At 37.4% G+C, this 27,425-nt stretch overlaps 1 protein-coding gene across 1 annotated transcript in view; it reads right to left on the reverse strand.

Moving 5' to 3' along the window:
- Positions 1-27,425, reverse strand: part of FMN2 (formin 2) — a 393,365-nt gene that overhangs the window by 240,846 nt on the left and 125,094 nt on the right. Inside the window, exons 6-7 of the mRNA XM_047841608.1 lie at positions 10,941-12,727; positions 9,198-9,342 (exon numbers count right to left, since the gene is read on the reverse strand). Of these exons, the coding sequence (XP_047697564.1) occupies positions 9,198-9,342; positions 10,941-12,727 (1,932 nt within the window). The remainder of the gene's footprint in view (positions 1-9,197; positions 9,343-10,940; positions 12,728-27,425) is intronic.

The raw sequence follows: 27,425 nt of genomic DNA on the forward strand, positions 1-27,425 counted from the left end.
CCTTACTCCAGTACAACTTTGTTTCTATTCATCTGCTGTTATTACTGAAATTTCCTTGTGTGTGAGGAGTTGTTTTTCTCTTACTGCTTTCAAGACTTTTCTCTTTATCTTTGGCTCTCAATGTTTTGAATTAAGATGTGACAGGGTGTAGATCACCTGGTGTTTACTACTTGACATTCACTGAACTTGGATGTGTTTATTAACGCTTTTCATCAAATTTCTGGACACATCTTCAAATATTTTTCTATGCCTTTCTCTTTCTCTTCTCCTTTTGGTACATTTCATTGATGTTGGTCACTTAAAGGTGTTCCACATTATTCTGAGGTTCTGTCTTTTTTTTCCCCACTTGTTTTTTTCTCTGTTCTTCAGACTACATAGTCTCTATTGATTTACCTTAAAGGTTGCTGGTTGTTTTGTTTTGTTTTGTTTTTCTGCTACCACAAATCACTTGTTAAATTACACAGTGGTTTTTTTTTCCATTTTGATTATTATACTTTTCAACTTCAATTTTTTTAATAATGTCTCTCTATTGTCATTCTCAAATTGATGAAACATTGTCATCATACCTTTCTTTACTTCTTAGAAACAGTTTCCCTTAGTTCTTTGAAGATATTTAGCATGAATGATCTGAAGTTTATGTATGTTTAAAAAAATTTTTTAAATAAAAGGGGCACCTGGGTGGTTGTCAGTTGGGCGTCTGACTTCAGCTCAGGTCATGGTGTCACGGTTCATGAGTTCAAGCCCCACGTAAGGCTCTGTGCTGACACCTCAGAGCCTTCAGCCTGCTTCAGATTCTGTGTCTCCCTCTCTCTGCCTCTCCCCTGCTCATGCTCTCTCTCAAAAATAATATAAACATTAAAAAAACTGAAGTCTATGAATGTTAAATGTGCTATCTGGGCCTCTGAATAATGTTTCTACTGCCTGTTTGTTTTCCTGCATATAGGTGATACTTTGTGACATCTTTGTGGTTCTCATACAGTTGTTGAAAACTGGACATTTCAGATAATATACTGTAGCAACTCTGGATATTGATTTCCCAACCCCTGCCCCAGGATTCGTTTTTATTGTTGCCTTGTTTACTTTTTGCTTATTTGTTTATTTTGGCCTGACTAGTTCCATGAATTACATCTGCAACAGTGTGCAATCTGATATTCTTGCACACATTCTTCCCCCATTATTTTATCTTTTGCCCTGATTTACCTAGGAGTCATCCCTGGGTGGGTTGAGCCATTGCCGAAGATTACGCTGAAGTCCCCTAACCACTTAGAGTTTTACCTTTAACCATTGTGTGGGGGAGTGGGGTGCATGCCCTGGAGGCTACTATACAGTTCAGAGTTTATGCAACTTTTCTCACATTCAGCCACGAAGGAGGTAGTAACTTGGAATTTCTCTAACTGCTTCTGAGAGGGTGTGGCCTTGGGCATGCACATACCTCCCAGACTTTCAGGAATGACTGATTTTGTTGACACTGTATGAGGTTTAGAGAATGCTTTCATGGTATCCCATATCTTGCTTGACTCCTCCTGAGCGGATACAGCCTGGCACAGGTGCACAGCCTTCCTGACTCAGAGTTAACTTTGATTCCTAGAGGGCCCTTCTCGGCTTCCTCTTTCTTTAGCCCTCCATAGTTGCCTGGACTAGAGCTTCTGCAACAGGGGACTGGGGAAATTAGGAATGTCAGAATCCTGGCTCTCCTAAAGTAAAGCCATAACCTAAGGGAGAGAGACCTTGGTCTTCTCAGCTTTATATGCCTTGGGTAAGATTCCATAACACAGAGTTAGGGTGGCTGGTGATGGGAGTGGGTCATGGCTCAAAAGCCACAGACTCTCACTATTCTTATTGAGTCTTGGTACATTTTCTTGAATGATTGTTTCTCTATTTCCTTTGTACCCTTAGACCAACTGCCAGAGACTTTAAATGAATATTTTTGTTGTAGTTTTCACAGTTAATTGCTGTTTTGCTGGAAAGAGGACTCACCAAACTCCCTGTTCTGTTGATCTAGGAGGCCCACCTCCAATAAAATTTGCAAAGTAATACTTCAGATAATTTCTAGTTATAATTCAGTACTTCTAAAATTTCATATATTAACATGTAACAAAATAAAAGCACAAGTGTTAGAAATCTTCCTTATAAACATGATTTTGAAAAAGAAACAAATTTATATTCCAGTTGAAACAACAAAAAAGTTTTGAATACAAAATAGAGATATGAATAAGAACTTTATTTTTTCCTTTAAGTCTGATACTTGTGTCCTCAAATAATCAAACATTTTTCAGCTCAGATCACACTAAAAGTATAGTGTGAACAGACTTGTGTCACCTGCAACAGTTCCCACAGACAAAAGGTAGGAGCTATCGTAATTGTAACTGTGTAAGTCAAATCAGGTGCAGGGACGGTTGCTGTCCATGGTAAAGAGACATACAGTCCACGATGTAGCACCAAAACAGCAAAAAATCAACGTCAGGTCTAATTTGTGAAATTCCATTGTCACTCTTATGTCTAAGACAAGCCTAAAGACTTTTGCCGGGAGGATGGGAAGGAAACATGCTGAGCTAAGGGAAACAAGTATCAATAACCTGCATCCACATTCCTGAAACCGTCAGACGGGAGTTCCCACACATAGAAGAGTGCCAAAACACCTGACTGAATTACGATGGTTTTAAATAAGGTTCAAGGAAATCTTTGTTTGCGGTGCTATTTTCAAAAATCATCCCTTAATTCTCTCTACATATCTGAACAAAATAAATTCAAGGGCCACTTCAAGTCTCATCTCTTCCACACAGCCTCATACTAAATCCAGCCAGCGTGCTCCATTCAGCCCTCCTGATAACCTACAGTACTTACTATTTTAGAGTATACGGTGTGAAACTTGAAGAGCGATTCAAATTTAGTCCCGTGAATTACTTAATACTGTCCCTCAGGGAGACAGTAATAAATGAGCCCACCAGAGAAACTCCCTGGCCTGGGAGCCTCTCTTCTTTACTGCATTCCCTGCTGAAACGGATAAACCCTGCTCTCCTCAGGCCAAGAAAGTGGTACAGCACTGAAAGTAACTGGTGTTTCCTCTCTTTAAATTTTCCCTGGCTGTCTGCAGTACTGAGAAATGCTCCCCCATCACCTGCTCCAAATTATAGAATTTAGACTCTGTAAATGACCAAAAAGCTTTCCTTACTTTTGCAAGGATGACTTTTCAGTTTTCATAGATAATCATAATAAGGTAATGAATTGCAAATGAATTTTCCAAACAACTGTTTCTTCAATGCCTATGGATTTTGGTAAACAGGACATCTCAGCCATTAAATATCAATACCCCTTTCTTCTACATCTAGTGCAAATAAACTTATTATCATCATAATATATCAAAATAAAGTCCAAAAGAATTAACTGACAGTATGATGATTAGATTTTGGACAAGTTCAATTTGTTATTAATCAAACATAATTTTCCTAATACATAATCTAGCAAGGTTGGGACCATTAGCCTAATTATATTTCCTTTTTAGTATGCCGCTGGTTGTTTTGTGTTTTGTTTTGTTTTGTTTTGTGTGTGTGTGTGTGTGTGTGCGCGCGCGTGTGTGTGTGCGTGTGTGTGTGTGTTTGTGTGTCTGCCATTTACTTAGAACTATAAAAACAATTTTTTGGCTGAAAGAAAATTTAAAAATAGAGGTTATTATTTTTGCATTCTTTGAATTGATTGGGTATGCTCTACAAATAGTTATGGGAATAACATCTTCAAAAAATAATAAATCTTTCAACATCTAAAACAAATCCAGATTCCACAAAACCTATGTTTGTCTAATTATAGCTCTGTATTTTGATGTGGTTTTCTATGTAAATACATTTTAAGGCTTGCAATAGGAATGTATTCTATTAAAAACAGATGTTATGTTAAAAGTAACAAAGTACCAAATGTTTACTATGTATCCCCAAAACAAATCTAAATTGTTTTATTGTAAGATATTTTGTGTTTCAGATATTATTTTAGGTCTTCAGTCTAGATGACCAATATAACTGTCCAAATCAACCAAAACACACCCTTTGCCAGCTATAATAGGAAAAATTCACACCAATACAAAAAACTAAATTTCTACTACTCAGATTATCACTGAGCCTACACTGAAATATCCAATAATAACGATAAAACATTTGCAATAAACAGAGATTATTTACATTACTTGAAATTATTAGATTCAGGAGTAAAATACATACCCCCTTTTCCCTTTTCATGTGCATCAGTATTACTACAGCAGACAATATCTGAAGTATAGCATACACTTTTCCCCAATGCCTCAACATGGTAGAAAGAAGCCTTATAACAGCCATTACTGTTTCATGTAAGAATGCTTAGCAGCATTACATCATACACTCCCATATAAGAACATCTGAATAATGAATGCTTCTTTTCCCATTGTTATTATGGGTTTTTATAACACACGTACATAAAGCCTTAAAAGAGGTTAGGTCAGCAAACACAATGGAAAGATTGAACAGAATACCAAATGTCTAACTCTTTACCATTTATATCTGTAATTAAATGGGAATTCTAACAAATCCTGTTACTACCTCCCCTTATAATAAGTAGCAGATTTAACTATTTTTCTAATCGTACTTCCAGAGGCTAAAGCCCAACAAATATTTAACTATCATGACTTGTTTTTCTCTCCCATTCTCTAAGCAGAGCATTTTTAATCTGATAAATAGAAGAAACCCAGAAAGACATTTGTTTGTGTTGCATTAAATGATTAAACAAATGTCAGCTATGTATTTAAAAAATAACACAGATCCTTCTTATTCACTCTTGTTAACTTCTGTGTTTAAATTTCCATTATGGATAGCATGTTCCTTTACGGACTTTTTAAGTATGATTAGACTTCATTGACTTAAGGCATATTTTACAGAGATGGTTCCTTTTTGTGTCATGGAATGAATCAGAAGTATCATCACTTGACATTTGGTGACGTTTGACCACTGTTGCTATAGACTTCCAACCAGTACTTAAATGCTGCACAAGCAAATGCCCTCATTTTTACTGTTTACAGAAGCTTATACGTCTAAAGTTTTCGTCTCTCAGATAAACTTTTATTTAATTGGGCAAATGTCATGTTCAGTGGCATTGTAGTTTATGTACTTGTCAAAATCTGTTAGCATACGTAAAAGGCTTTAAAAGTATCTTCACATACAATTTCATAAATGCAACTAGTCATTTGATAGTGAGCATACAGAAAAATCAATACACATTCAAATTACTATTTTCTAAAATATCTATTCTGGTTTCCATATAAAAGTATACTGAAACTTAACAAAAAATACTTCACCCCCATACTTATTACCAAGTGATTAAGCTCTCAGGCTCTGGAGTCAGATTAATGGAGCTTGAACCTGAGCTCTGCCCCTTACTAGCCCGGAAACATTATTTAGGCCCTCTATACCTCAGTTTTCTGTACCATATACTGGTGATAATGAGGTCTACCTCATAGAACGAGGAGGATTAAATGAATTAATATAAGGAGAATGCTAAAAACAATGACTGGCACATGATAAATAAAGCACAGTGTGCCTTGTGGCTTCCAGAATTCTTGTTGTTGTCCTAACTACCACTATGATTATTACTATTGTTGTTGCTCCAATTGTTACCATGTTTACCAAGTGTATTTGTTTATGACCTTGTTTGACAGAGGATTAACTAGAAACCTCTTTTTTGAAGCAGCTCTTACTATCAATTCTCACTTTTCTGCTCCTAAACTCAGGATAAACTTAATCTTCAGTGGAACATAGAAGATCCTGAGGTGTCTTAAGATCATTATCAACATTAAAATTCCTTGGATTACCCCAGCAATACACAGGAGATTGGGCTAAATGTTTACTAGTTCTAGAGCATTCCTTAAAAAATGGGCAAGTGTGTATGTGTATCAGCATTTAAACATAAGCCTCATAAAAATTTGTTTCTACTTTCCTCCTGATACCGTAGGAAACAGGGTTATTGCTGTTCTGTTGGCAGACTGATATTTAATGGTGATGTATACGTGTCACACTCACTGAAGAAGAATGTCAGATCATAGTCTGATAAACTCACATATACCTTCTCAGCTAATCTCCTTATGTTTTAAATACTTCAAAATAAAGAATAAAGAAGTCACCACAGAAATAGATATATATATTCCACAAAAAATAAGAAATGTTTTGTTTTAGGTTCCTGGGAGGAAAAAGGTTTTAGAAATACAAGCTATTCATCATTACTACTAGACTAGGTGTCCAGAAAGTAGCCCTCTTTCTCCTCATGCCAAACAGCAACGTGCCCAGCTAAGGGATCCTCTACTATCATGCTGAAAATGTCTCTCTGAAAGAGTAAAAACAGCACAGGCACTTCATTAAATACCAGTGCATTTGACCACAGTCTTGCTTTCAAGAAGAAGACAGATCACAGAAAAATTATTTGGCTATTTTTAAATATTTAAAGAAAAACAGAACTTCTAGCTTCCATTGTATATAAGAAGAATTGCTTGAAATACCTCCATAAACATATGCCAGAGCATTAAAGGCTATTCATTACACTGCACATGAATCATGAGGTACCAAAATGTCTGCACATACAATCAGTATACATTTCCCATAAAAAGGGGAACTATTTGCATACAGCCTGAAAATATATTTCCTTAAACAAAATTTTAATTGTCTCAAGGAGATGAAATGAATCTATTTTTCTTCCAAATACAACAAAGTAAAATAAAACTAGGTTTCTTCAGAAATATATCACATTGAGGATTTTTCTCTCTCCAACATACATAGGGAAGGGAAGGGAAGGGAAGGGAAGGGAAGGGAAGGGAAGGGAGAGGGAGAGGGAGAGGGAGAGGGAGAGGGAGAGGGAGAGGGAGAGGGAGAGGGAGAGGGAGAGGGAGAGGGAGAGGGAGAGGGAGAGGGAGAGGGAGAGGGAGAGGGAAAAAACAAAAACCTTATCCCTTCAAAAACAGACCTGAAGTGCAGAGCTCAATACCAAGACCTAGAGCAAGGAGATGCTGAACAAGGTTATCAGGAGTCATAATGGAGACTTTTCCATTAACCCTGTTTGGAGTTAAAGTCAACAGTAGCATCACAGTCAATAAGTGCAAATTATGACATTGGCAAAGTCTCTTACCCATAGTTTATGAAATGTCTTAATGACAGAGTAAGGTGATCATGCTGAGATGATGTTCAATGCAGATGAACTGGTGTCGTGCACAGTGCATCTCAGGCAAACTAGTTGAATTTGTGAATTTTTGATGATTTACACATAAATCTTATTTCAGTAAGCCAAAAACTGAAGATTATGTCAAATAAGTATGAAATCCTAAAGTCTCTGGTAATGTATGAAGTATCTTCCTTATCTATGTTCATTCAGTGGAAAAAAAGTGGTGATGAAAGATAGAGAAGACATTGTTTGCCTTTCTGAGTATACCTTCCCTAGACAAGAAACATCCCATGTCACATCTGCCCACCATCAAATGACAATCCTGGCTGCCTCATTATCCTTGATACATATGTGTAAGTGTGTGTGTGTGTGTGTGTGTGTGTGTGTGTGTGTGTGTATACCAGTTACATGTGTATACACACACACACACACACACACACACACACACACACACACACACATACAGACACTCTCTACCCATATTCCTTGCCCAGTTTTCCCATCTCTGACACAGTCCATAAGAGTCCACAGAAGAGGTATGATTCAGCCTAAGTGTGCTATATGCAAATGTACTGTGAAAAGAGTTTTTCTTAACATTTACCTCTGTCAGAGAAAATGTGGTTTTCCATTTGCTTTTATTCCCCTTAGTACTGTCACCTTGGCCATGCTGATTACTATGAGATGAATGATTTTCTGTTTTTTAATCATTATTAGGCATAGTCTCTGATTATGAAGTCCTCCTCCCATGGTCAGCTGGTTTACTTTTAAACAAATATTTATTCAGTGCCTACAATATGCCAGCTATTGTCCAATTTATCATAGTCCTTGACCTAAGGTCACCAGAGGCCATTTGTACTGCAATAAATGATTCTGAAAACCTCAGCTGCGTAATGTTTAGGTATGCATCATTTTCAGAACAATAGAAAAGCCTGCAGTGAGCCTGCTTATCACTCAGCTAGAGGTCCCAGGGGTCAAGCTGTGCCATTCAAATCTATCCTCCCCTGGCTGGATTTGGCAGTCTCCATATGGTGGGAGTTATTTGATCTGAAATAAATATCAATGGATCATACTTTTAGCTACAACTCTGGGTCATACTTTTAGCTACAACTTCCAGGTCAGGGGCAAAAATTTCAAGGAATCACCCCATTGGTTGCCACTTATCTGGGGAGAACGGTCCAGGAGAACACTGGGGGCTTGGGGTCTCACCTCTCTCTCACTGCCTCCCAGGACTGAGCTGCTCACCATTCTCTTGCATCCATGCACTCAACCCCCCAACCAGAAAAATTAAGAAATGTAGCCATTTCCCCATTTTAGGGTGAAAGATGGACAGCTAGCAATACCTTCTATATGGGGCTTATTACTGTGGAATTTTACTATAATTTCCTGAATGACAAGACATTTCATGATCAAGTCCATTGGGTGGACCAGTTGGGAAATATTTCTTTGAAATGTTTTTCTCCAAATGTACTATTCTTTCTTTGTCCAATCCAGGTATCACAGTATAGATCAAAGGCTCTAACAACGAATGGAGATGCTGGTACGATATGTGAGGCATCCTTCCATATGTCAAGTACGGTGTGATTGTTTAACTCGATTCTAAAGAGTGTCAATTCCACAAAATACCAAATGCATTATATAGATTACTAAGGACTAGACTTCTTGCTTACTTGTTTTTCTTTGCCCACTTTTACTTTTGTTTCCATCCATACTAGTGCTCAGATGAATTGCAATCAATTAACAACTTATTTCTAGACAACTAATTCTGGAAATAATCAGTAGCTGAGATTTCGGAAGTATGTATCACAAGGCTAAAATTAAAATAGTCAGGACATTGTCACTTGGTGGAAACAATTATTTGCTGTTCTGTTTGGCATAATTTTACTTAATTACATGTTCTAAAATTCTAACTTCTATCTGGTTAAGGACTATGGAGGTTATACAGCCCAGAAAACAGTTTCATTTTTTTTTTCTAATGAAAGTTCATACTTATGCCCAAAATACTGCCCAATCTCAGAAAACACACAAATACTCACTTGTTTAGCCTTGGTCTTTGTGATAGTGTCAGAAATAGGTTTCTTCCTCTCCTTCATGGCAGTTTTAGAAAACAATTCCTCAAATTCATGACAATCTATGGATGGCTCTTCAATTTTTTCCCAAATAAGTGAAGCACTGGAGTCTCTAAAGTTAAGCAAAAGACCAATGAAACAGTCATCAAACCAAACTACAAGATATTGTCGTGAGCATAAACAAAAATGAAGAGAAGGAAAGAAGGGCAGAAGAGAAAAAAACATGAGGGAAGGAACTCTGGAAGGAAGGGAAGAGGAGGTAGAAACGAGGGCAAGAGGAAGGTGATAAGAAAGAATACTTTTTCTTTAAGACTAACATTTGTTTTATCAACTTGATAAGAAAGTTAAAATGCCATCAATAGAGAATGAAACCTTTGCCTAGAAAAAAATACTTTCCAGGAATTCTTAGTTATCAAATCACTGTATAAAAACATAGAAGCAAAACTCCTCTCAGTATAAGCTATGAAGGCAAGAAATATTGGCTATCTCACAATTCAAACCTGACTCGTCAGCTTTGTGAACTATGCACGGGTTAAAAAAGAAATTATTTTATGATCCAAGGTGGTACCCTCCATCTCCCGCCCACTTCCATCACCCACTGTTATCTGACTTCAGTGACTGTAGATTCATGTCGTACCACCTAAAAAGGGTAGATCTATTTTTTGAAACAAAGGAACAACACAACAAAATAACTTCTTATAATGTATCTGGATAAAATGAGTTTGGGTCACAGTTTGACATGATGCCTCAGCATATATAAGTAACATGGAAATTACAGAAAGAATGAGCTGCAAATTTAGAAGTACTCAAACTATGTAGATTCTTCTCCCCTAATGTGATTCAGTGATGAGAAAATTGTATAACAAATGAGAACGAGGCCTGGAAAGATCCTGTTCTAAATGCATAACACATCATACAAAAATTTAAAAAAAAAATTCAAGGGATCATGGAAAGTTAGAAAAAAAGGAAGGCCAGTAAAGTTTAAAGAGTATGGTTTGTCCCCCGCCAGCACATTCCTCACCCATGTGTCATAGCACTGTCCCAGGGATCAAGGGACCATGCATGGATAAGTAATATGCCAACAGCATACATGGTGGGAAGTATTCTCTTATAAATATCATTCCCAAGTATGACTTTATGACCACATTGTGTCACAAACTCTCTATATAAATGCCAGGAAATTCTCAAAACTAAATTATTTCACGCATGGGTGTGGATATGTGTATTTTTGCATAGCACATCTTTGAAGAGAAAGGCTACTGCAAACAAAAGGGAACAGTAACACAAGACTGTGCCTTCAAAAGAGTGCAAAAAATATCCTCGAGAGTCAGTATGTCTTTTAAGGATTTGATTTATATTTATAAGCTATTTGCTAGAGTGAGGTTCTGGAACGAGGCAATAGAGCACGTATGCTAAGAAAAATATATCCTTCCATCTTTATAAGACTGATCAATAAGTATACAGATAGATATCTGTACATCTTATACATTGATACACATATATCATTTGTTTTATACCTTTGATACTTTTGAGAAAAGTCTAAAATTTGAAATAACAGATTGCTTCAGTAAATATTAACATAAAAACCTACAGATAAGTTTCAGAGCAGTACCTAAAAATGCACTAAATTGTAATTTCCCCAAGAGTTTTAAAGGTAAATGCTCCCTCCTGTTGACAAACTGTGCAGAGATGAGCTCCAATTCATGTTACCTTTTACTATGCAGTTGAATTCTCGTCCAGTACAGAGGCTTCATGGGCCGACAAGGCTCTACTGGCTGCTTCCTACTCCCTCTGTCTTGGTTCAGCCCTAATCCAAACAAGCCAGCTGGCAATGGAGGAGGAAGAAAACCACACACTTGTGGTGCTGATAAAGTGCTACTTCCAACTTGAGGGGGGAGTGGAGGGCCTGATCCAGGAAGCAGAGGGGGTGGGGGAATGCCTGTTCCAGAAGTTGGCAGGGTAGCTGGAACAGGTGGAATCCCCATACCTGGCAAAGGAGGAGGTGGAGGAACCCCAACTCCAGGCAGAGGAGGGGGAGGAGGTATTCCTTCACCTGGCAGGAGAGGGGGAGGAGGTATTCCCACTCCAGGAAGAGGCGGGGGAGGAGGTATTCCCACTCCAGGAAGAGGGGGAGGAGGAGGTATTCCCACTCCAGGAAGAGGCGGGGGAGGAGGTATTCCCACTCCGGGAAGAGGCGGGGGAGGAGGTATTCCCACTCCGGGAAGAGGCGGGGGAGGAGGTATTCCCACTCCGGGAAGAGGGGGAGGAGGAGGTATTCCCACTCCGGGAAGAGGAGGGGGAGGGGGTATTCCCACTCCGGGAAGAGGAGGGGGAGGGGGTATTCCCACACCGGGAAGAGGAAGGGGAGGGGGTATTCCCACACCGGGAAGAGGGGGGGGAGGTGGTATTCCCACACCGGGAAGAGGAGGGGGAGGAGGTATTCCCATACCTGGCAGAGGAGGGGGAGGAGGTATTCCCTCACCTGGCAGAGGAGGGGGAGGAGGTATTCCCTCACCTGGCAGAGGAGGGGGAGGAGGTATTCCCTCACCTGGCAGAGGAGGGGGAGGAGGTATTCCCTCACCTGGCAGAGGAGGGGGAGGAGGTATTCCCTCACCTGGCAGAGGAGGGGGAGGAGGTATTCCCTCACCTGGCAGAGGAGGGGGAGGAGGTATCTCCACTACAGGAAGAGAAGGGGGAAGAGGTATTCCCTCATCAGGCAAAGGTGGAGGAGGGGGCGGTAACATTTCTGTACCAGGCAGAGGAGGAGGTGGGGGGATGGCTATACTGGGAAGAACAGGTCTCGTTGTGCCAGGGAGAAGGGGAGGTGGGGGAGCTGCCATGCCTACACCAGGCACGGAACTGGAAGACTCTGTGCAAGGCAGAGGTGGTGAGGGTTGGACGTTATGGCTGTTCTCAAAGGAGGAGAAAACAGAGTGTTCACGGCTGGTTTCAAACTCAGTACGAAGAGAAGGATGGGAAGGCTGTGACCCGGACTGTCTTTGACTGTCAGACTTCAGGAGGGATGGAGATGGTGGAGGCAACGTGGGCTGATGTGTGTCGAGCTGTACTGATATTCGCCTTGGAGACACAATCAAAGAAATCTCCGAACAGAATTTTGTCTGAGGTCCAGAAGGTGAGGACGGCACAGGTGAGTCTCCACTTTCAGCCCCAGGTGGGTGGTGAGGACACTCTGGCAGTGTATTCACAGAAGGCAGTATTGGTATCCCACCCTCTTCTGTCGGGGATGTCTGGATTGACTTTGCCTGTAAAATCCTTTGACGACGTACATCCTTTTCTCCTAACCTGAGAGCTTCAAGACAGACATCTTCTAAGGGTGCACCTCCATTCTGAGCCCCGTGACGGCCTCTGGCCATCTCCACGTCCAGGGCAGGATACCCCTTCTCCAGTTCAGCTATTTTGGTCCTCAGATCCTCAATGGTCTGTTCCAGCTGCTGAATTACAGTTGCCTGTCCTTCAGACTTCATGTCAAAAGCTTCCTGAGGGACAACAAAGACAGACATAGTTAAATATAAAATAAGGACTTGGGGCACCTGGGTGGCTCAGTCAGTTAAACGCCCAACTTCAGCTCAGGTCATGATGTCACAGTTCATGAGTTCAAGCCCCATGTCGAGCTCGCTGCTGTCAGTGCAGAGCCTGCTTCAGTTCTTCCGTCCCCCTCTCTCTGCCCCTCCCCCACTTGTACTCTCTTAAAAATAAACGTATATATGTATGTATATATACATATACATATACCTTCTTAAAAATAAACGTATATATATATGTATGTGTATATATACATATATATACATATATATACATACATATATATACAAAAATAAATATATATATACATACATATAATAAGGACCAAAAACTATTTAAATAATAAAATAATTTTTAAAAGTTGTAAAATATATTTGTTTGTTGTAATAATTCCAGAAGGATCCCTTCACAGAGAGATACTATTAGTATTTCTATGTATCTTGTCCTTTTCACACTTGGACTTCAAAGTGGTTTACACATATCACCATAAAGTCCAAAGGCCATTGTTTGTCTAATCTTTAAATGGTCATTGAAGACAAGTAGACCAGTGAAAATAGGGGAAAAAATTCTGAGTGAAAAACCAGTTTATTTCCTAGACAGGCTCCTCTCATACCTTCCCAAATAATATTTGCTATTAAGATGGTCCCTAAAGACATTTTAAATCCTCAGTTTTAAAAGTCATCGCTGCCTTTTTAAAGGCAACCCACTGAAAGAATCTCCAATAAAATTCTGTGAAATAGCTTTCACATCCATATGCATATGTGTCATTTCACTGATATCATGTTTACTTTAATTTTAATATTTCACCAAAGGCATTTCAGAAAGTGATACCTGGATTAGTAAAACGTATAGATTATTTTCATTTCTCTAGTGTAACCTTAAAAGTGACCTTAAAGCATCAGTAAATATTTTTGAAGTTATCCTGACAACTTAGTAGTGTTCTCATTTTCCCATTTTTTTATAATGACCATATAAAAAGGTTAGGTGATAAAAGGCACACAAGAAGTAAATTCTGGAAAAGGTTTCTAAATTCAATTCTTAAATGTTATTACCAAGGCCAGCTTTTTTTCATTGTAGATTTGATTATAATGAAAGCACGATATGACCTCTTCTTCCTAAAGCCATTATTCTCAGGAGCCAGAAACATAACAGGGTTTTTTAACACACAGAAGACAGAGTGAGACAAAATGCCAAAATGGAGGTCACAGTCAGAAATCTAATTGAAACAGATATAAGTAATAAGCCTGATGGAGAATTTAAAAAGGAACAATCATACAGATACTCAGTGGGCTTGAGAAAAGAATGGGAGACTTCAAAGAGCCCCTTACCACAGAGATAAAAGAGTTAAAAAAAAAAGTCAGTAATGAAAAATGCAATAACCAAGATTTGAAACAGACCGGATGTAAAAACACAAGGATGGAAGCAGCGCGGGAATGAATAAGTGATATAGAAGGTAAAATAAATGGAAAATAAAGAGGCTGAACAAAAGAAAGATAGATTTATGGAATACAAGAATAGACTTAGGGAACTCAGTGATTCCATCAAATGTAATAACATTTGTATTATAAGAGTCCCAAAAGAAGAGAGAAAAGGGAGGGGGGCAGAAAATTAATTTGAAGAAATCATACCTGAAAACTTCCCTAACCTGGGGAAGGAACATAATGAAAGCGATATAAAAGTAAAGGATGTGAAGGAGAAGGAAGAGAAATAAGAGGAAGAAAAGGAAGAGAAACTGATCCTAAATCATAAGAGCCTAGCACAATAGCAAGTATTACACTTCTTTCTACATAGATTTATGCTCTCACATTTACAAGCCAACTAGTCCAACACAACACTCAAAGACAATGATCATAGAAGATCATAGTACCCGTGGCTGTACGGATTCCTGAGATTTTTATCTTTTCTAATTATTTATACGGGCAGCAGAAAAAGACTTCTTAAATGGAATCGAGACAATTTGGCAGTTACTTGGATTGACTCTCCCAAGCTCCAGCACCTTCTCCTTCTACGTGCAGAAGTGGGAAGAAAAACTCCTTTGCAGTTAGGTTCATCCAATTAGATGCAGATACACAGAGATTTAGAAAGCGGAATGATAGGAGCCATACTCCAAGTGTCCTTAACTGTTCTGTTAGTGATCAAGATCTGCTAACTGGAAGCTGCTCTGAAAGAATGTTCCACTGTCTACTTTCCAGTTTCCAATGGTGGCTTCAAAGGTTTTAGCTTCCCTGGTATACCAGTTATATATGACTCCTTTGAAAAATTTCAGCCTAGAAGATCTTTCAAACTTTCTAATCGTTCCATGAAAAACTTAACTGTGTATAGGAAGCCCTTCTGTTTAATATATCTCGTATGGTTTCTGGTTCCTCAGTAAAGCCTGACTGATATAACCATGTACCAATACTTCAGGATAAAATACAGAGGGGGAAAAAAAGGTTCTTCCAGTAAGCAGCCTGAGGTGATCTCCAAATATGGTTCACTATTCACTTGTCCCAGAATGCCCAACAACATCATGCAAATCAAAAGGTTCAAATCTTCATGTTCACTTTAAGAACACTAGTGAAACCATACAGACCATCAAGGGTATGCATATGGAAAAATCCACTAAATATGTGAAAGACATCACTTTACAAAACCAGTGGGTGCTATTCCATAGTTACAATGATGTAGTTGGTAGGTATGCCCAGGCCAAATAGTAGGTCTGGACATAGGGTCAGTGGCCCAAAAAGAGTGCTGAATTTTTGCTGCACATGATTAAAAATGCAGACAGTAATGCTGAACTTAAGGGTTTAGATGTAGATTATTGGGTCATTGAGCAATCCATATAATCAAAAGCCCCCAAACACAGACTACTAGATTTACGTAACTCACAGTCAGATTAACCAATACATGAGCTCCTAATGCCACATTAAAATGATCCTTACTGGAAAAGAACAAATGGTTCTAAACCAGAAGAGGAGATTGCACAGGGAAGAAAGAAAGAAATCCCAGAAGAAAATGATGAAATAAAAATTTATAGACTAGGAATAAATTCAGCATAAAATAAATGCAAATAAAAAGGTTTTTTTAATTGTGGGAAAAAAGATTCTCCTCCTAAAAAAATGAAGTAAAAAATAAAGCAACAATATTCTTATTTCTAAAATGATTTTTTAAATGTTTATTTATTTACTTTGAGAGAGAGAGAGAGAGTGTGTGAGTGAGCAGGGGAGGGGCAGAGAGAGAAGGAGAAAGAATCCCAAATAGGCACCATGCTGTTGATGCAGAGCCTGACGTGGGGCTTGAAGTCATGAACCATGAGATCATGACTTAAGCCAAAATCAAGGGTCCGACACTTAACCTACTGAGCCACCCAGGCACTCCTCTAAAACTATTTTTTAGCCTAACTGTAAGCATGAACAAATTATTAGAATTAATATTACTCAACTGTTAATTTTCTACTATACCAACTTTCTGACTAAAGTATATGATGCCATGATAGATGACATCTTTTATGAAAAGATTTTCATTTTTTACAGTGTGAGAAATTCATCATTTTCCCCAATGGCCTCTGACAATACTCTATAATGCAAAATAATCTTTTTAAACATATATGTCAGTTGTCATTCTTAACCAAATTAACTAACTCTGTCAGGTGCTCATTAATCAATCACTTTTCATATGATTCAGGTTCTCTATCTCCTTCCCTGAAGTCAGGGAGCACAAGATTCTACAAGAGCAACAATTTCACCTTATACTGTATTTGCATCATGTGGCTTAAAATATCTACAAATCATTGGTAAAATGATATTGCCCAAACTAAAGCATGATAGATAATTATAGATAGTCTGTGTTAAATGGGGATAGATTTGGGGTTGGGCTTAATTCTACAAGTGGTCAATTTGTTAGAGTACATTGTTCTGTTGTGTAATCTACTTATTCTTTAAACAAAATGGTAGTTGAGGGCATCTGGATAATAAAAAGATGAGAAAATGAGGAACTGACACACTCCATAAGGTTCACAGGTTTTCAAATGTGAGACACAGTATGAATTAGAATGGGGAAACAGCAGAGGAAATAGACAAGAAAATAAAACTCCAAACTGACTTTACAGTAAATATGGCAATGCTAGGCTTATGGTACCAAGAAGGTGGTGAAGTCAAAGAAGTCATGAAGATGAGAGCAAACAGACTGCAAAAACAAAAGGCTGACGTTTGTGTAGAGAACTATTCTGTAGAGATAATTATTACAGATGAGAACAGGAAAAAAAAAAGCTGTAGGGAGAGACTGTCTGCTTCTTACATTATTCCCAATGTAGAGAGAACAAAAAGCCAAGTTGCTAAAATCCTGATTCCCCTCTATGACCCTATTTTAACCTGCAAAATCCCAGCCCAAATCAATGTTACAATCCTCGTATTCCATTCCAGGAAACAGCAATTAAGCTCATCTCAAACCTCAACTGATTAACCCGTAAAATAAGGCCACCATCTATACTTACAGAGTAGCCAAATGTATGTAAGGTTTTTGGTTCTGAATTCAGCTCAGATTCTTCAAAGAATCTTATCTGGCCTTCCTTATCCAGCACTATCAGTCAAGGGCTGGTGGGCTCTCAGAGAGTACCAATTCTCTATAGAGCTATTTAGAGAAGGCTGTGTTGCCTGTCAGCAGTAAGAGTTAGTTTCTATTTGGGTCATATTTTATATTTTTTAAAAAGATTTATAAAGAAATTTACATGGTAAGTAATAGTTATCATCAAGAAAAAAATGCTGTGTATTCTCTGGCTATTTAAGCAAAAGTCCTTTCAGAGCCCACCCACAAAGCTCAGATTTACTCTCTAAGAGCCTTCCAGGCACTCTGTGGTCCATGGAACGTCCTCAAGTTGAAAGCTTGTTCCCTCGTGTCTTGTGCCTGGTACTTAATCTTCCGTCTCTTCAGGGTACAGCTAGATAGAGGTCTATCAGATCCTCAAAGGATTTGACAATGGTAAAATGTACTTTCTATTATCTTTAGACTTCTACACTTTTCAAAAAAAAAAAAACAGCATTCCCAGTAATTGTGTGACCCTTTACCCAATGTTAATTGTTCTCATTATTAAAAATTAAAATAAACAATTTTTTAAAGGAGAACAGAAAAAAGTGATCTTTATAATTTTTCAAAGAATCCAAATAATGGGTACATCCTTATAAATGGAAGAAAGATAACAAATCTGTTTTAGTTATTCAACACAGTATGTAATATACCTTATATATTACCAATGTTGAGATAGTTTGTATTTTAAAATATTACTTCAAAAAAAAATATTACTTCAATCCCTTAAATCATTATAAGTGGTAAAGTCTGCCATGCACTTTGGCTGAACAATTTTATACAATACATTAGCCAAAATTCTTCCATTCCTGTACAATCTTATACGTGGGTGGTGATGGTTAGTTCTTATAAATTGTTTGAACACTTGCATATCACAAAATACAAGCTTCCATTAAAAAATAAAATGTTCACCAAATTTTTTTTCTGATTACAAGATTATGATTCCCAGAAAAAGAAACATTAATGTAACATTAAGGCTAAAACTGTCAAAAAGGAAGCCAAGATACACTCAAGTAAAGCTTTTGCTGAAAAGTTAATTCACTTCGTCTTTGAAACTTTATGATGCTTATAATGTAAGCAAGATACTTTGAGAGCCTAGAATATAAAAATAGATATTGGAAAGTTAACACTGTGATCATTTATTTTGTAAATGTTGATACGAGATATGTAATTTATTTTCTATCATTCAGATTTTCAAGTTCTGCTAAGTTCTAAGGCTATGTTACTGGCAAGTTACGATACCTGTAGACATCTATAAAATATAAATCCTACTCTTCACAAAAGCATATAAATTCTCTTTCATGATCTAAATTCTAAACAACATTCTAAGGTTTTTGAACAATAGCATTCCAGTTTTACAATAAGCCAATACATGCTATACACGATTCTATAGAAAAAGAAATCCAGATTTTAAAGAGATAAGATAATGCACAAAAATAAATTACCATCAATTTCAAGTTTGAAAAGGAATTTAAAGAAAGGAGGGAATATCAGAACATATGATAAGTAGAAAATAACTTACCTAGGTCTTCTTAAAGCAGAACATATCATGGAAAAGAAGAGCTTCACACACAGAAAGCTAAAATGGCACCTCTGGAATCCTTACAATGAAACAGATGAACTATTGAAATTATAATATTGTTGAACTGGAATGGATATGACAAATCTCTTCCAATCCCTTTATTGCTTAGATGAGAAATGTGAGTTAGAGGGGAGAGGGATTTGTCAAAACTCATAATTGGCTGTATTCCTTTTAACATCTCTTCATTGCAGTAGTTAACAATTTGATCGATGAGGTTAAAGTCAACATCATTAGTGATAACCAAAGTAGAAGTAATAAATGTGTTGATAAAGGGGGTCAGGAAAAATGAGGAAAAAAAAATAGCAAAGAGAACCTGCTTTTTTTGGTTCCCCCACAACTTCTGAATTTTCTCTCCAGTTATTTGAGCTGCAGTTGTGGCAACATTCTGGACCATAATCTAATATAGTTCTAAATAGTGCAAGGAAGAAAAACACTTTTGTTATAGTTTCATTTTCATTAATGGTCTGTGGATATAAAGCACAACTCAGTTTTCCACCTCCTCACCACCGTCTTCTTTAACCCAACTAATCTCTAACATTAAAGACTTCCTAAAAAAAAAACAAAGCTTGGAGGAAATTGAATGGGATGGATTAAGAAGATTAGCCAGAGTGGTAGAACTGCCTTTCAGCCCTGTTGCTCTCCTAAAATTGCTCTCCCAGTAACCCCTCCTGTTCTTATACCCTATGAGCCTATAATTTTATACTCTCTCCCTTCCATTTTGTTTTCTCTGTTCCCTCCTTTGGATTTTTTTGGGGGGGAGTAGGGTACCAGACCTACAGTAACTCCCAAGACTTTGTTCTTAACCCACTATCCTCTCTGTATATGTGAGGAGAGCACATAGAGTTTTATATCTTTAGTCTTCATCTCTATACTGATTATTGCAAAGTTTTTCTCTCCCAACAATACTTCACTTCCGTATCATGATTGGTTAGCTATCATTGCTTTTTGATCACCTGACATTTTCCTTAAATTTAAGGAATTTATTTTCCAAAGAAACATCTAGGCACAGTAGTATCTCTCAATCATTTTTCTAAGTCATTGGCTCATAATGTGTACCAGAATCACATGGAAGACCTATTAAAACACAAATTGCTAGTACCCACCCCCAGAGTCTCCAATTCAGTAGGTCTGGGGCAGGGCCTGGGAATTTGCATTTCTAATCAGTTCCCAGGTAATGCTAATGCTGCTGGTCCAGGGACCACACTTTGAGAACTATAGTCAATTTTTACCCTAGCTATGGTTACCAAATCCATTATTTCAACTTTGGCTGCTACTTTTCCTTTTATCAGATAAGTACCTTAGTTCAGATTCTCCTGACCTGACAATGCGGATACATTGAGAGTTTAATAACTGGTCCTCCTTCTTGGCTCCGAGAGGCATGTCACAGCCTTCTTGTGCTTGGGAACACTAGACAGAGGTGCAGCACTATGCCCAGGGAGGGGGGTGCTTTTTAAACAGTGATATCAACAAAAAGCATAATGAGGCAAAAAAAAAAATATATGGCACTAAATAGATTGCAAAAAGGATACTTGTTTGCAGCACAAGAAGGCAGAGTGTCTGTCACCTTATTCCACCCGAGCGGGGCAAGTGCATGTAGGGTAACTCAAATTGTTCATCACTTTATGCATGTATACAAATGAACGTGAAAGCCCTGTGAGTATTGATTTTAGGGCCACAGATATTGCAGATACGTATTCCTCAAATATAGAAGCCATGAATAATGAGAGTCAACTCAATTATGAAAGCAACTTTCCAAACCAGATATAACAACAATAATGACAAAAAATAACAGCTAATATTTTGAGTGCCAGGAGCACATAAACTAATGCATTGAAGTTAATGCACTTAAATTAATGCATCTAAATGTCACAAAACCCCTAGGAGATAGAAGTTTAAAGATGAGGGGACTAAGGCACAGAGACTAAGGCACAGCAAAATACTTTGCTTAGGTTTGCAAGTTAAAAGAATAACTGGTATTTGTGCCCAGGGAAACGGATCCAAAGCCCACGTCTTCAACCACTATGTACGAACAGAGGCAAATTTTCTACCATTTGCCAATAAGCACCCTCCGCTCTAGTTAGTGTGGTCTCCTACTATTTAGCTGTTCATCAAATATTTTCTGAGCTCTTAAAAAATGTCAGGTGCTATGTTTGATAGAGGAAAGACAAAGAATAAGGACAGTCTTAGCTTTACGGAGCTCAACTGTCTATGAGACACGCATAAGTCAACCATTATGGAAAAAGAAGACAGGTATGTGGGTCCCAGAGTAGGGATGCCAAAATGACTCTCTAGATTGAAGTCTCGGAAAGTGTCTAAGTGGAAATAAAGTTTAACATGAGTTTAGATGAACAAATAAATAGAAATTAAGCAGATTTTAAAGGCGGGGGAGGTTAGGAATATAAAAGAAACATAAAAAGACAGATATGAAGGATCCTAAACTAGACTATTTTTCGGAAAACGAGGGTATTTTTTAAGGCTGGAACAAACAAAATGTAGAAAATAGTGGGTGGTAAATCCAAAGACGGAGAATGGTAAGGAAAAGCCTGTCATGCAGTCTCGAGGGTCTGATTTTTTTTCTCAAATCTTAGGAGCAGTCACTGAATGAGTGTCAGCAGATATCAGATATAAGTAAATGTGGATTTGAGAAAGATAACTCAAGGCGTCGTGGAGGAAAGATTGGAAAGGATTAAGAGTGGAAGCACAGAACCCTGTCGGGGACTATCAGAACAATCCAGATAAGACTAGGCCCCTGGCAAAAGAGGCCCAGGAGGTGGAAAAGCAAAGCTGGTTGCTTGAGGAATACACTGAGTCACCTTTTACATCACCTGGTCACCTGGTGCCTGTCATATCCTGCCCCACAAACCCCATCCCCTGACAAAATGCCACATTCACTTTCACTTTTGTGCCTTTATTCTCTTTTCTCATCTGAAATTCTTATTCTCCTTCCCTCCATCTGTTCAAAAACTATCACTTTCAGGACTTGATCTAAGTTTCACCCTTCCTAAGAAGCTGTCCTTAATTATAATTTCTCAAAAATATTCTTTTTTATTTTTTTAGTTCTGTAATACAATATATACCAAACACCTTGGCAGAATCATATTACATCTTGCAAATCATTTCATGTATATGGAAGAGCCTGGGACCTTGTAACTGTTTACATTTCCTTCAATATCTACCACAAATACCTTGCACACAGTACTTCAACAGATGTCCAATAAAGGATAAGCAACGTTTATAAGCTAAGAACTTTATGGGCTCAGCTATTCTTTCAGATGAGCTGCTTGACCTATTTGCCATTCTCCATAGGATATCAACCATGTTGTCCAACAAACGAGCTTTATACCATCTAACACTCAACAAAGCAAAGATACAACCTCATTTCACCTCTGAGCCCTACTGCCCTAGAGAAAAGTGAAAACAAAGTGTGATATCTAATTCATTCCTCACATTCTCATCTTAAATTTTAACCATTTTCCAGATGCTAACTGCTTTTCATTCTTAAAATTAATAGAACAGTTTCTGTTTTTATTTCTAAAGTCAAAATGTCTAAATTTTTCTCTGAGCTAGTTGGGAGTTTCCACAAAATGAAAATATATTTTCCAGAAAAATCCTTTCTTCCCCTTAACATCTTGCCCAAATGTTACCCATTTTCAATGTCAGTGCCTCCACCCCCAGGCTGTCCTGCATCTCTTCCAGTCAGTCCCAACCACCTTCCACCTTGCCCCTCCCCTGGACCACTGGGTCAAAGTGTCAAGCACCCAAGAATTATCATCACAGATGACTAGATGACCCATGTTTTCTCCCCTCAACCATCTCTCTCTCTCTTAACCATCTCCCTCTACCTCTTTCTCTCTCTCCTTTAACCCCTATTTTTCTTACTCTGCTTTATGTTTTAGTTATTTACTTGTCTTTTAAATCATGATTTTGTGGGTTGATAATAACCATAGAAATTCATATTACTTTTTGCCTTGGAGTTTAGAAGGAACTTACATTAAACAATTTTTCCAGCCCTTTGATATGTGTAATACATTCCAACAAAATTCAAGTGGCTTCTTGTTTTTATGTCTCCATCATTATCCTTTCAGAATCACATTCACCCACACCTTTCTTTTGATCTGACCAATGCTTCTTTTACTCTCTAAATGTTTCTAGCCAAAACACATGTGAGTAATCCCTCAAGAACCATCAACTAGGCTACCTCACATTACTCACATCTTTTTCCTTGATTTGTTCCCAAATAAAGATGTTTCTGAAATAATAAATTGTACTGAGTCGTTATTGTGGAAGAGCACTATAACAGATACTTTAAGGAGAACCAATGGAAAACAATATTTAATTCCTCAAATAAGTTTGCAATCAAATTAGGCATTGAGGGGACCAAGGAACACTGATCAGAGCAGGAACCTAAGAAAAGAGTTTTAAGCCAATTTCAAAGGAATTGAAAATGGACTGAAATAGGATTTTGCTGATTTTCTCAAGTCAGAGCATTTTTCTGACTTTTGACAATTTGTTTGCATATAAACCATACAACATAAAGGGTAAGAGAGTGCTGATACTATTTAATTTCTTTTTATTTTCCAGGACTTGGTAAGAGACATGGCTATTCACTATTAATAAAACTTTTAATGAGTAGAGAGACTTAACTTTGAGTTGCCTGATATTATCAATTATTACCCAAAGCTAGAATTTTTAAAGATCAAATTGTATTCTATTTACCTTTAAACTAGCCCATTTGCATTAGAAAGATGTGATGAGTTTCAGGAAGATGTTTCAAAACACAATTTTATATGTCCAGTTGACCCTTTAACAGCACCAGAGTTAGAGGCACCAAACCCCCACACAGTAAAAATCCGTGTATTACTTTGACTCCCCCAAAACCTGTTGACTGGAAGCCTTAGTGATAACATAAACCGTCAATTAACACATATTTTGTATGTTATATGCTTTGCATCCTAAATTATTACAATAAAGTAAGCTAGAAAAAAACTATTACTAGGAAAATCATAAAGGAAAGATAATACATTTACAGTACTATATTTATGGGAACCAAAGCCACATATAAATGAGCCTGCACAATTCAAACCCATGTAGTTCAAGGGTTGACTGTAATTTCAGAAGGAAAAAATAAGTCAAAAATTGGGTGGTAACCAGTTTTGTTATCATAAATTAATCTTTCATACAGGAACATTTTTTAGAGATTATAATTATCTGTTTTAGAATATAAAAGAGTTTATAGTTTAAATAGCATTTCAAATACTAAAGAATATAAAACAGAATTGAAAGACAGTCTTATTTCAGTTTTATGAAATAATTCTTTAGACAGATTTTCAGAGTATATCACTTAAAAATAAATATCAATAAATGAGGTCCTAAAGAATGTAGTTTTATTTGAAAACTTTCTCTAATTCCATAGGGCCATCAATAAAAGCACTCAGGGAGAAAGCTATAGTTTTTTGTTTTTTGTTTTTTACATGAGTACCAGCTGTATTTGCTTTAAGCATCAAACTCTTGGGCAACACCACAGCCTTCACCTCCTTTTAGCTGAGAAAAAGCTTTATGAGTTATGTGGGGGGGGGGGGGGGGGGGTTTCCCAGGGATATGGAGCTCTCAGAATTATTAACTATAGGAAGAGAGTAAAAGTCAAAATTCATTCAATAAATTCCAGTGTACTCACACTGAGAGAACAGGTGCCTGAACTCACATCTGAAGAAAAATTTACAGGGTGCTTTCCAAACCTGCTCCACGCCTCTGACTAAGCAGTCCTAGTGATCTCGCGTTACAACCACAGAATAATTCAGGCAGCCTGGGATGGACCAGAAAGCCTATTCCGATCATCATTCATACAGAGCAAATGGACTTAAAACCTCTCATTTCCTTCAGCAGTGGGTAACATACAGAGATACAGAACTGCCATCTAGTGACTAAGTAGAAAAAAGCAAAGTGCTTTACATGAAAATAAAATTGTAAGGGTTTTTTTGTTGTTGTTGCTCTTTTGTGTTTTTTGTTTGTTTTTTGTTTTGTTGTTGTTGTTGTTTTAAGAGTTGTGAAACGCTGGGGCGCCTGGGTGGCTCAGTCAGTTGAGCATCTGACTCTGGATATATACACTCAGGTCATGATGTCATGGTTTGTGAGATTGAGGCCAGCATCATGTTCTGTGATGACAGTGCAGGGCCTGCTTGAGATTCTCTCTCTCCCTCTCTCTGCCTCTCCTCTGCTCACGCTCTTTCTCTCAAAATAAATAAACATTCTTAAAAAATTAAAAAATAAGAGTAGTGAGGGGCGCCTGGGTGGCGCAGTCGGTTAAGCGTCCGACTTCAGCCAGGTCACGATCTCGCGGTCCGTGAGTTTGAGCCCCGCGTCGGGCTCTGGGCTGATGGCCCAGAGCCTGGAGCCTGTTTCCGATTCTGTGTCTCCCTCTCTCTCTGCCCCTCCCCCGTTCATGCTCTGTCTCTCTCTGTCCGAAAAATAAATAAAAAACGTTGAAAAAAAATTTTTTTTTAAATAAGAGTAGTGAAATTCTACAGTTAGCAAAAAAAAAAAAAAAAAAAAAAAAAAAAAAAAAAAGTGGCACAATTTAGCACACCAAAGTTATACCAACACTTAAAAATGTATGGGGAAACTAAGGAGCCTCCATATGTGCCTTTGAAACATATCTTGATATTTGACTCTTATAAATGATATATTGTAAATATAATAGAATAACTTAAAATAAACTTATCTAACAATGTCATGATTTTGGCACAAATGGTATTAAATAGCCATAGGGCAATTGCTCATGTAAAAGTATAATTTTTATCATAGTGCAGCAAATATGAGGTATAAAATCAAACGGACCTATATATTCAAATCCTGGCTCTTAAACCTTTATCAATTTGTGACTCTAAGTAAGTTAACTCCTATAAACATCTTTTTTCTCTATCAGTTAAATGAATTAAAATAGTTACTTTAAAGGACTATTTTAAGAATTGCATAAGATCATGCAGTAAAAGTGTATATGCATAGTAGATTGGTAATTAATTCTAGTTTTTTTTATCATTTTGATGACCATTTACTTTAAGCACTTATGAAATACACACATATTATCTAAGAAGAGAACCAGTCCATAAGTAAACTTATGACAAAGAAAGTAAACAATCATTTTTGAGGAATTAACCTCAGTTTCTCCCAAATACTGCTTCCTCTCAATTAATTTATTGTATTTTCTGGCTTATAGAGAGTTCACTGGCAATAAGGAAAGCAGATATGAAATTTAAGTTAATCTATTTCACCCCTGAATTTCCAAAGCTGTAACATCAGGCATTTGTAAAACACCCAGTGCATTGGGTTTCCTGCTTCATACAATATATTTTACCATGGTTCACAGCGCAAGTAGAAAAATCACTATAATTTTACATACATGAATTGATACTTGAATCTTAATACACACAGCAATGTCGCATGTTTATCATTTTTATAGTATAAATTATGTTTTGTTGAGGCTTTCTTTGGCATTATCATATGTAATAAAAATTCAACAGTATATGCCCTGGAAATAATAATTTAGAAACATCTAATATATTATCAGATTACAACTTAGGCATGCCTCAAAAAAATAAAAAATAAAAAATAAAAGAAGCTGTAGAAAATGAGAGGATATTTTCAGGGCACTATTTTTCTTAATTATTTTTGAATTTACTTCTCTGCCTCTTTTTATCTTTCTTCATCTCAATCACTGTTGGCTAATCATTACACAATTTATTAAATAACCACCAGCTCAGAACACCATCCCTCTCCAAAAGCCCTGGCCTTGTGTAGGTCTCTGCTCTGACAAAAAGCTGAAAAAACATGTTTTGTGACACTATCCTGAAGAGTATCATTAGTCTTGGAGCACCTGGGTGGCTCAGTCAGTTAAGCATCTGACTTCAGCTCAGGTCTTGATCTCATGGTCTGTGAGTTTGAGCCCCATGTCAGGCTCTGTCTGGGCTGACTGCTCAGAGCCTGGAGCCTGCTTCAGATTCTGTGTCTCCCTCTCTCTCTGCCCCTCCCCAGCTCATACTCTGTCTCTCTCTTTCAAAAATAAATAACATTACAAACTTAAAAAGAAAAAAAGAGTATCTTTAGTCTTACAACAATGGCCAATGTAGCTACATTTTTTAATTATTACTATTTGTTTAGTTGAAGTATAGTTGACATATTAGTTTCAGATAGGTAAGATAGGTGAAGGGGATTAAGAGGTAAAAATAAAATAAATAATAATAAGTAAGTCACAGGAATGAAAAGTACACTGTACGTCTCAATAATATTGTAGTAACTTCATAGCTGTATTTTTTAAAGCATGAGTAAATTGTAGTTCTTGAACATTGTTATATTCTCATTGCTCCTCCAGAGGGAGCACAACCTTCATGTATGATTCAGGACGCTGCTTTTCAAAAGGGATGTCAATTTTAACTTGGAAAAGCTCTCAAAAATCATCAAATTCTTTAATTTGACAGAGAAAAACACCATGTCCCAGAAATCCTAGTATGCTGTTA

Source organism: Prionailurus viverrinus, chromosome F1, assembly GCF_022837055.1.
Source record: "Prionailurus viverrinus isolate Anna chromosome F1, UM_Priviv_1.0, whole genome shotgun sequence".
In the NCBI taxonomy this organism is placed as follows: domain Eukaryota; kingdom Metazoa; phylum Chordata; class Mammalia; order Carnivora; family Felidae; genus Prionailurus; species Prionailurus viverrinus.